At 58.6% G+C, this 10788-nt stretch overlaps 2 protein-coding genes and 1 long non-coding RNA gene across 3 annotated transcripts; 2 read left to right on the top strand and 1 right to left on the bottom strand.

Annotated features, from left to right (window-relative positions):
• The first annotated feature begins 576 nt into the window (after positions 1 to 576).
• On the top strand, positions 577 to 6362 carry Ajm1 (apical junction component 1 homolog). The gene is made up of 2 exons (XM_059260314.1): positions 577 to 1046; positions 2533 to 6362. Exon 2 carries the CDS (start codon positions 2790 to 2792, stop codon positions 5721 to 5723), a length of 2934 nt encoding a protein of 977 aa, XP_059116297.1. The 5' UTR covers positions 577 to 1046; positions 2533 to 2789; the 3' UTR covers positions 5724 to 6362.
• Positions 6363 to 7513: 1151 nt separating this feature from the next.
• Positions 7514 to 9062, bottom strand: LOC131909052 (uncharacterized). The gene is made up of 3 exons (XR_009378730.1): positions 8970 to 9062; positions 7904 to 8025; positions 7514 to 7707 (listed from the first exon to the last, which is right to left on the bottom strand). It is a non-coding gene; the product is annotated as an uncharacterized LOC131909052 (long non-coding RNA).
• On the top strand, positions 7815 to 9268 carry Phpt1 (phosphohistidine phosphatase 1). Its single transcript, XM_059260313.1, has 3 exons — positions 7815 to 8048; positions 8420 to 8544; positions 9012 to 9268. Exons 1-3 carry the CDS (start codon positions 7892 to 7894, stop codon positions 9102 to 9104), a joined length of 375 nt encoding a protein of 124 aa, XP_059116296.1. The 5' UTR covers positions 7815 to 7891; the 3' UTR covers positions 9105 to 9268.
• The last annotated feature ends 1520 nt before the right edge of the window (positions 9269 to 10788 follow it).

Genomic DNA, 10788 nt, shown 5'->3' with positions numbered 1-10788 from the left:
TCCTCGCCCACTGCGGACATGTTACCATGAGAACCCTCCAGAGGCAGGCAGACGTTTAGCACTGTTAGTGACGTTGGGGGCGGGGCATATTGCTGTGCCTTCTTGGGGGCCAAGGCTGAGTGCGCTTTCCTAGGCCTGGGAGGGAGGGTTTCCCTTACTTTTCTGCTATGAAGCTGTACACACAATACAAATGGGTAGCTTGGACCCCTGATATGGAGAAAGGGTCTATAATAAATTAGCCCAGGACTGCACAATGAGCCGTAGCAACAGGATCTTGCCAGGCCTAGCGCCTAACAAGGCAGGTCTTACTCTCAGGTCTGACATCTGTGGCCCATCATCTACCAAGTTAGAATGCTGGAAGGCCCAGTGCCTCTGGCAAGGGGCAGGCAGGGCTAGAATGAGGAGTGGACCACATGAAAACCTCTCCCAAAGGAAGCAGGCGGTGGCAGCCCAGGCTATTCTGGACACTGGAGGCTGCAGCTGCACTCCAGGCTGAGCAAGCCATCTGGCTCCCAGGTACCTGCTGGGATTTTGGCGTCTTCAGAGCCAAAGAGGACAATTCCTGGGGAAAGGCCAATGGGGCAGGGAATGCTCATCTGCTTCTACCTGGGTCCAACCACAGACGTGCATTCTGGAAACTCCCCAAACCCAGATTCTCTGCCACCAAGCCAAGATTTTGGGTTCCTTGCAAAGCCCTGCCTGGAATCCTGCTGGCAGGCTTTTCTTGGTGCAAGGAACCCCTGTTCAGACCCAAAGACTTGTACTTTGTGTATGCTATTCGTGACCCTTCACTTTACACGGCCCAAATGAGAGCTAGGGCAACCAATCGTATCTGGACCCCCACTATACACCTCCCTTCCAGCGCGGCCCCTTTAAGTGCCACCCTACTAATCGCCGCTGGGGGCAGCACTGAGCAGCCAGGCCAGGATCAGAGCTGCTGCCTCCAACCTTCTGCCGGTACCGGCTATATAGCGGGGCCAGGTACACACCGGAACCGACTTGGGTTATGCAGTCTACCTGGGCTCAGCTCGTGGAGAAATAACCAGGTAAGAGGCCAAGCCAAACTGTCCAACATGTGGAGCTGTTGGCACGGGAGGGGGCTGCACGGAAGGATGAGTCCCCGCCCCCAAGCAACGCAGACTAGGTCCTAGTGATGGCTGCTCCGGGACAGGCCAGAGAAGGGTTGCTATGTGGGAAGGGGCTTCAAAATACCTAGGATACAAAAGCAAGCCCTACCCCCAGCTCACAGCGAGCGGGTGTCACAGCGCCCAGCTCCTGACAGCTGCAGCCAGCAAAGCGTGCTGTCACCTTCCTGGGGCGGAGCCTCAGACCCTGTCATCTAGCCCAAACTCTGACCTGGCATTGAGTTTAGAATGAAAGGGGTCTGAATAGGGTCGGCATAAACCTGGGTTTGGAACAAGCCTTGGTACTTAGTAGCCCTGCTTCCAAAATGCAGCCCCTCTAACAGAAAGCCCCTTATACACCCAGGACTAGAGACTGACCCTGAAAGGCCCATCCACCTACAAGTCCTGCCAGGCCCCAACACACTCAGCTTACTCTGGAGCAAATGTCTTGGGAGTAGGTGCCTTATGGGGGAAGGGAGTGTCATCACCTTCTGAAACCCTCTTTCTCCAGCCAGCTCCAGGCCCTGGGGACCATAGACACTGGTGGCCCACATCTGAACATTAGCCTAGATCCTTTCCAGTCCATAGCGCCAGGGATGAACAACCACACGTTTCCATGGAGCTTTCCAAAGCCAGAGTGGGGAAGACTCTGTCCTGGGGGGTGGGGGGCTTTTCCACTCTTTCTTCTGCTTTCCCACCCTCTCCTCTGCCTCCTCCTAGCTGGCAGCCTCCTGCCTTGGTACACTAGTGCTAGTTTGCAGCTCAGGGAAATGACACTGTGAGCTCGTGGCTCACATGGCCCCCACGTGGTTCCGCACCCTGGCTTCAGGAACGCCAAGCACACACTGGGGGTGGGGGTGGGGGGTCACTGCAATTACGAAAAACAGGAGGGGCTTGCTCTGCAGCCTTCTCTGCCCTAACAAGCTCAGTGGGTTTCATCCAAGGAACTGGGGTCAGAGATTTATCCAAAAGGAAAAGGGATTTGAGACCCAAGAAAACTCTTTAGGGTCATTTTTCTGCCTAGGACCTCATCAAACTGAGGGGACATAGGCTTGGGTAAAAAGGACTGTCCCAAGTGCAAGGGCACTTGCAGTGCTAGGAGAGGAGTTCTCAGCCCAGCCTAGTCAGCAGGCAGAGACCACTGTCTCATCTGGGACTTAGCACTATCAGAGAGGGAGCTCTGCAGTGCTGGTGGGAGGGGGCTATAGGCTCACCTGTAAGGAAATCTTAAAGCCCATCATTCCAACTGTAGGCACCAGAGGGCAGTAGTCCTGCCACACATTCCGCGGTTGAGCTACCCAAGTCTGGCCAGCAGACCCTAGCATAGGGAGAGACTCAGGAGTTCCCGCAGCGGGGACAAAGATGGGTTCACTGTAAACTAAATTCTCCTGGCATATCTGCCCCACAGGCTGCATGGACTGTGAGGTTTCTCCTGCAGGTACTTCTAACACAGATATGGATCCAGCACCAGAAGCCCTGACCAAGACCTGCAGCCAGGGCTGCTCCATCCCCTATGCCCCAGGTAAGCCGGACCAGTACGTGGGGTGGGGTGGAGGTAAAGGGCTTGGGGTGCAGAGGAGGCTGCCCTGACCGGTATCTCCTCCCAGGGCAAAATCCCCGAAAGGCCGAGTGACTGGAGCTGCCAGCCTGGGGACGTCTTTTAAGATGACCCGCACGGACCCGCCGGACTTGCTGGTGTCGACCGTGTACCAGGACATCAAAGTGGTGGCCCCAGGGCTTACGTCCAAACGCCAGCCATGTGAGCGATCCGTGACCCGGCCAGCTGCGCCCGCGCCTTTCAACAAGCGCCACTGCCGTAGTTTCGACTTCTTAGAGGCACTGGACGAGCCCACCATGGAGACGCACCCAGAGCCGCCACCTCCGGAGCCCGCACCACCGCGTGCCCGGCCCCGAGACAGCGAGTCTCGGCGCCGCACCCGTTCCAAGAGCGCACCCCGTGCGCCCCATGGCCTGGCGCCTGCTCCAGCTTCACCGCCGGTACTGCAGCGCAGAGGCCGGGAGGCCCAGCGCTCGGTGAGGTTGGAGGGGTCCCCGCACCGGGAGCCCTCGTACCCTGCGCTGCGGGCTCTTGCCAATGAGCTGCACCCCATTAAGCTCCAGCCACAACGGGGCGGCCCCGGACGCATCGCGCCTCTGTGCGCCACCCCAGGCCGTTGTGCGCCGCCGTCCGAACCACCCACAGGACCTGTCCCCCACGTCCGCTGCCGTTTGGACATCAAGCCGGACGAGGCAGTGCTGCAGCACGCCGCCCGAAGCTCGCGAGCTTGCGCGCCCAGCGAGGGGACGCCCTGGGCTCGCACTGCTCCTCCACAATTCCATGGCCTCACAGTTCCAGGGCCCCGGCATGTGGCCCTGTCACGTACTCCCACCCCTAGTGACTTATACTGTACCGACCCCAGAGCAGTGTACTGCGACGGGCCGCTGCCTGGGCCCCGTGACTACTTGGAGCACCGCAGTCAAGCCTTCACAACGCCCCCAGGTCCCACCCAATTTTTCTACACCGAGGAACCTGAGGGCTACGCAGGCAGTTTTACCGCAAGCCCAGGCCTCCCCTTTGATGGCTACTGCTCCAGGCCCTACTTGACCGAAGAACCCCCCAGACCCAGTCCAAGGCGTGTGGGCGGCTACTATGCTGGGGAAGTACGCACCTTTCCGATCCAGGAGCCCCCCTCCCGCTCCTACTACGGGGAGACACCTCGAGCCTACGGCATGCCTTTCGTCCCCCGGTATGTCCCAGAAGAGCCCCGGGCACACCCCAGTGCCCGCACCTTCTACACAGAGGACTATGGGAGGTTCCGTGAACGCGACGCAATGGCTCGGACTTACCCGCATCCGCGCAGCAGCCCAGCCTGGGCTGATTGGGGTCCGAGGCCTTACCGCACCCTTCAGGTGGTGCCTCCTCCCGCCCCTGGACCACTGTTGGCCTCGTGGCATGGTGGCACCGGCACAAGCCCGCCTCGGCTGGTGACAGATAGCCGCCACTACTCTCGATCCTGGGACAACATCCTGGCTCCTGGTCCTCGCCGTGAAGACCCTTTAGGACGCGGCCGCAGCTATGAGAACCTGCTGGGACGCGAGGTTCGGGATACACGGGGTTCATCCCCTGAAGGCCGGCGTCCACCAGTCGTCGTGAACCTGTCCACCTCACCCAGACGCTATGCAGCACTGTCGCTGTCCGAGACGTCACTCACAGAAAAGGGCCGTGGTGGAGAAAGCCTGGGCCGCAACTGGTACATCACGCCAGAGATCACCATCACCGACAACGACCTGCGCTCAGTAGAGCGCCCGACTGCTAGGGGCTGGGAATTGCCTGGAGGCCGACCGCGGCAGCCCGCACCCACGGTCCCCGAGGGACCTGCTTCCAGCCGCCAGCGCAGCCTCGAGCAGCTGGACGAGCTCATCACCGACCTGGTCATCGACTCACGGCCACCGGGCCAGGCACCGGAGCCTGCCGCCGAAGGTTTAGGTCGCCAACTGCGCCGCCTGCTGGACTCACGGCCTGTGGGCCCTGGAGGAGCAAAGGCGCTGGCGCCGTCGCGCTCGCCCCCAGCCTCGGCTGGCAGCAATGAATTGGAGCCCACCGGCTCCGGGGAGGCAGCCGACGCTTCCCCGGAGCCCAGCGCAGACGAGGACGACTTGATGACCTGCTCCAACGCGCGCTGTCGGCGGACGGAGACCATGTTCAATGCCTGCCTCTACTTCAAGTCATGCCACAGCTGCTATACCTACTACTGCTCGCGTCTGTGCCGCCGAGAGGACTGGGATGCGCACAAAGCGCGTTGCGTGTATGGCCGCGTGGGCAGCGTGTGCCGCCACGTGCTGCAGTTCTGCCGCGACAGCAGCCCAGTGCATCGCGCCTTCTCGCGCATAGCGCGCGTCGGATTCCTGTCGCGCGGCCGGGGCGTGCTGTTCTTGGGCTTCCCAAGCCCGGGCTCTGCCGACAACTTCCTACGCTTCGGCCTGGAAGGGCTACTGCTATCGCCCACCTACCTATCACTGCGTGAGCTGGCTACACATGCGGCGCCCCTGGGTAGCTATGCACGAGAGCTGGCGGCTGCCGGGAGGCTCTATGAGCCCGCGGAGTGCTTCCTGCTTAGTGTGTCGGTGGCCGTAGGCCCCGGCGCTGCACCTTCCGGAACCGCTGCCCGGCCAGCACCGCGCAGCCCTGGGCCCACCGTGCGCAAGTTCGCCAAGGTGGCCCTGGCCGCCGGCAGCCCGACGCGGCCTCCTCCTGCGCGTGGTGGAGAGCCAGACATGGAAACGCTGATCCTAACGCCACCTCCAGGCACTGCGGGCCTGGACCAGGAGGGTGAGGCCGGCCGGCGCGCACGTGAAGTGGCCTTCATCCACATCCAGCGTGAACTGCGACTGCGCGGCGTCTTCCTCCGCCATGAGTTCCCACGGGTCTACGAGCAGCTCTGCGAGTTCGTAGAGGCTAACAGGCGCTTCACGCCCACCACCATCTATCCCACGGATCGGCGCACTGGCCGCCCCTTCATGTGCATGATCATGGCTGCTTCCGAGCCACGAGCACTCGACTGGGTAGCCAGTGCCAATCTGCTAGACGACATCATGTGAGCTAGACGACATCATGGGACTGTTAGGCCCAGGCCCTGACCAGAGCCCTGCCTGATCCATCAAGACCCCAGAATCTGAACCACCTGGCTCAGCGCCCCGCCAAGTCCCCCGGAGCCTCCCTTAGTCTTCTACAAATTCTCTGCCCTGAGAGCCCCGCCCACTCCAAACCTCTAACTTTGCCTAGGAGCCCACCCCCGCCCCACCCCCGCCGTCCTGTTTCCCATCAGCTGCTTCTTTTCCTTCCTATTCTCAGCGAGACCACCCAGATCCCACATCCTGGGCTCTCCCCCAGTCAGCCAGGGAGAGGGGGCTCCCCAAGAGCCCGGTCCTCGCCCTCGGTGCTCCCCGCTGGGAGGTGGGGTGGGCCTGAGGACCGCTGGGCTCTGCCTTCTAGTGGAAGGTTACTACTACATACATCCCATGGGGACAAACTTGATACACATCGTGGGTGCTTGCTATAGCTCCCGAACCCTAGATTCATCCCCTTTCCTCCTAGTCCAGAAGTTCATGTTGACCAAAGCCTAATGTAATGTAAGCACTCCCCTAACTTTTCTCCTGTGTCTGGGGGGTGTCAGGCTCAGAGGCCTAGTCCTTGTGCATCCCTATGCTGTTGAGGCAATGGGCAGGGCCGCACACACACTAACAGTGCTGCCTATCCTGAGGTTCTCTCACCTCTGATCACGTTGGTCTGGACCCTTGCAGAACCAGTTGGAATACTGCGGGGGAGGGGTCTTCAGGCCAAGGCCTAGGCACAAGCCACCCAGCCAGAGGAGAACCTGAGCAGGGGAAGCAGAGTGTAGGTGGTGGGCAGGCCAGACTCAAAATATGACTGGGCGAGGGGTTGAGTTCGCCCACACCTACTCAACAAGATGGCCCTAAAAAATCCACCTTCCAGAGAAGATGGAAGCTCAGGCCTTAATCTCCCGGGGAGGTGGGAAGTGTGTGCTAATGAATTAGCAGGGGACCCTACAGAGAGCAACAACCTACCTGCTGACTGACTTGGGATGAATAAGGAATAGGGGCTGGCCCTAATTAGGAACTGGTTGGGGTGCAGAGTAGTGAGCCATCAGGTGTGGGAGCCGTTAGGGAGCCAGTACTGAAGCCTACCCTGAGTCCAACCCTATGCACAAACGTGCCGCATACACGCCCTGGCTGAGCTCCAAGCTGAGAGTAGAAGCCAAAGCCTGGCGTGTTGTGGAGAGCGTAGGCCTAGGCAGCCCTGGGCCCCTTGCTGGACCCATGCAGGCCTAACTGCACTCGGGTCCGCGCCCAGGGCTCCGTGGAGGGTGTGACCCAGAGAGGCTTGAGACCAGAAGCTGGACAAGTGCTCTCTAGGAGCCCGCAGCCCCTTCAGAGGCAGGAGAGGTCAAGTGCGAGAGCCTGGGACAACTCCCTGCAGCGCGCGAGGCGCGCATGCGTCACTCCCCTCCCTGCTGTGTGCCCCGATTGCCGCTCTTGCAACACTTGCTGCCGCTCAGCCTGCCGCCCTCCCCAGGGGCTCCACTTTCCTTCCTGCGGCAGGCTGGCAACAGTGCCCCTGGCAAGAACTCGCCCATTTCTAAAGGGCGAGTGCTTTCGAACCAAGTAAAATAGAACTTGAATGTAGCTGCTGCGAACTCTGTGGTGACGGTGGTGGGGAGCGTTGGGTAGAGGCTTTTGGGTCCTAGGAGCTTAGCAACAGACCTTGGACGAGAGGGTATTGTGGAAGGGGAGGCCCGAGGGTGGAAAGGGGTTAGGTAGGGGAGTCTTTGAACTTGGAGAGGGGGAAGCGAGATCTTCCGGCTTATGGGTGTGGGGGAAGAGAAGACCGGATTTAATGGTTTATGCTAGGGGACTGAAGCCCTAGGACCCAGGAGTGGAGCCGGGGTGCGTCACTGCATCCTCTTTTGCTGCCCCACTTGCAGCAGCTTGATTTGCAGCATCACTGATTTCCCGACATTGCAGCTCCTTTAACTGGTACTCAAGATCTCAAAGCTGCAAAGAACTGGATTGCAATTGGCTAGTCAGTGCCTCGGGTCGGAAGTACAACTGGTTGAGGCTCTGGGCCTCGGGAAACATCCCCTCACGCGATTGGCCAGGGCTGCCAAAGGGCCCGCCTCCCCCACGCTAGGCCTCGGTCGGGCTGGGAAAGGGGTTCTGGGGTCCTGAGGCCGAGCGCTTTGGGGAACATGGCGGCGGACCTCGCTCAGATTCCTGATGTGGACATCGACTCGGACGGCGTCTTCAAGTACGTGCTGATTCGAGTCCACTTAGGACCGCCCTCCGGGGATCCGACGAAGGAGTGCAAGGAAATCGTGCGTGGCTACAAATGGGCAGAGTACCACGGTGAGGGTGGGGCCTCTGCGCCTGAGGGGTGGAACGAAGGTTGGGGGCGGGGCATGAACCCAGCAGTTGCTAGTGGCAGGGCTGTGAATGCTAATGTACCGTGCCTTGTACTAACACTGAGCCAGGCTGACCTAGAAAAGTCGGGGTTCTGGGCAGAAGGAGTGCGAGACAGAACCCTTTTTAATTCCCTCTCCCACTTCGAAAGTATCTTCTTCCGTTCATCCTTGTGCTTGCGGGGGAGGGGCTCATCTCCACTGGGAAAAAGACCACCAAGACCTGGAGCTTCAGACCCCCATATCTAGCACTAGAGTCCATTATGGGGCCAACAAGGGCGACTAGAGCATGTTCTGAGGCCACTCTCCCCACCTCAGCGGATATCTATGACAAAGTGTCAGGCGAGCTGCAGAGGAATGGCTATGACTGTGAGTGCCTAGGCGGCGGACGCATCTCCCATCAGAGCCAAGACAGGAAGATACACGTGTATGGCTACTCCATGGTGAGCTCCAGTCCCCAGCCCAGACTGCAACACTCATCCTTGTGAGCCTGACCCCCTGTCCTGCCACTCAGGCCACCTCTGAGACTCTCAAAGTTGAAGTACAGAACCCTTAAGGGCTGTGGCTTTCCATTTCCCGTATGACACCAGGGTGGTTGGAAGCCACCTGCCTTGGGCTGCGCTCCCTCCTTATCCTAGATCCTTATGGGTCTGTGTCCTGGCTCTTTGGCGGGCCCTTAGGGCAGTCATTGCTGGGGTCAAATCACAGCCCTGACCATCTCCATCTCTTTTTATGAAAACCACTCTGGAGCTTCAGGCATCACCTATCCACCCCTTCAGTCCCCTTTCTGTTCCCGGCATGGTTAGGATGGTAGGGTTTGGTTACTTTTCCTATGCCTGCTATTGCTGTGGCTGCTGGGTGGACTCACAAAGCAAAAGGCCAGGCAGACTAGTAGTCATCTTCTCTCTAGGGTTATGGTCGTGCCCAGCACTCTGTTTCAACTGAGAAGATCAAAGCCAAGTATCCTGATTATGAGGTCACCTGGGCTGATGATGGCTACTGAGGCCCTGCCCCCAGCAACTAAGTCAGGACTCTGTTCTTCCTGTGTTGTCTCCAAGGGGCTGTCCCTGTGCTTTCCTTTTGTACCTTGGGCAACATGCCACCTGCCAGGCCTTAGAAGCCAGACCAATCTGTCCATAGGAATTAAAAGCATTGATATGCCTGCTAGTCCCTGACTTGTGTCTTGGCTTCTCTCCCTTTGGGTTGCCACAGGAGAGACCTACTCAGCTCCAGGAGGCCCTGGGGGCTATTGGTGCATACTCAGCCCTTTGGGTTCAGATAAGGGGCCCCCGAGTTGCTGCCATTTATGGCCTGATTGCTCCTCCATGGAACTGCTATCTCCAAGGACATCTGGGAGGAGGCCCCACGAGGCCTTGCACAAGAAGTCAGTTCCTGCCAACCAAAGCCTGGGGTGCCCACAAGTGCCCCCTTCCTGTAGTTCATCTAGGAATCCCAGCAGGAAAGGGTCCTGGCAGTCACTGTCCTGGCTGGCTGACAGGCTGCATTGTTCATCTCTTCTCTGTCCAGCCAGCAGGGAAGGTTCAGGATGTTACCCACAACTCCTAGGACCCTGCAGCTGCAGGCTAACTGCCTGTGTCAAATTCACTGAGGATTCCTGACTTCGTATGTGTCTTAGTCCCTGGACCATTCACAGCTCCTGAGCCTGAGTCCCTGTACCAGCTCCACCTCACTGAACAGGACAGGAGTTAAGGACAAGCTTTACCCCTGCTCTAAGAAGTCCCATGCACAGTGTGTGATTATTGTAGGTACCAGAGAAAGCCAGGGCTAGGGCATCCCTTACCATCCTTGGGCCAGCCTTTGTCAGCTCATGGCGTTCCTGTAAGACTGCAAGTCAACACTACTGAGGTACCCTTGTATAATAGGCCAGCAGACAGGCCCAGGTGAGACAAGCCCCAAGGTCACACTAAGATAAGTCATAGACAGAGCCTAGCTCCATATGACAAGCTCTTCAAAACTCTGACATTCCTCCTGCCTCACCTGTGGGAAAATGAACTTATGGGTTCATCAAGACTTTCCTATCACTGACCACCCAGCACATGGCTTCTCAGGACAGTTTTTAAAGATGAATAAGAGGCTAAAGACAGAGCTCAGCTGGCTGGAGCGCTTGTCTAGTATACATGAAATTCCCATGTTCAGTTTGGAGTACCACATAAACTATGTGGCAAGGACACCTATAATCCCAGCACTTGAGAGGCGGAGGCAAGAGGATCAGAAGTTATCCTCAGCTACATAGCAAGTTCAGGCCAGCCTGGGCCACGTGAGACACCCCACACACACACACACACACACACACACACATACACCCCAGAATAGTTGGCAGGTGGCACAGCTTGAGTTACAGGTGCTGTGGAAGAGAGGACACCACATCCTGACATAGGACTTGTCCTGGTCCACAGAGGCAAGCTATTGACCCTGGACTTGTCCTGATCTGATCCCCTAAGCAGAGAGGAGGAAGCTTGTGGACATGTACTGGATGGCCATGTGCAGCCACTGAGTAAACTGTCCTGACATCCTTGGCCTGCACCAGGGTGGCGCTCTAGGCCCCCTTAGAGAATCTTAGAGCCTTGCAGGTGGGGTCCCCAGCCTTTCCACATTCCAATAGAAACTTCCAGTGGGGTGGGCAGGGCAGGGCAGGGCTGGATGGATACACAGGATGGCCAAGACCT

This window comes from Peromyscus eremicus, chromosome 4 (assembly GCF_949786415.1).
Source record: "Peromyscus eremicus chromosome 4, PerEre_H2_v1, whole genome shotgun sequence".
Taxonomy (NCBI): Eukaryota; Metazoa; Chordata; class Mammalia; order Rodentia; family Cricetidae; genus Peromyscus; species Peromyscus eremicus.
The sequence above is the reverse complement of the archived record's forward strand: the minus strand, read 5'-3'. Positions and strand labels throughout refer to the sequence as shown.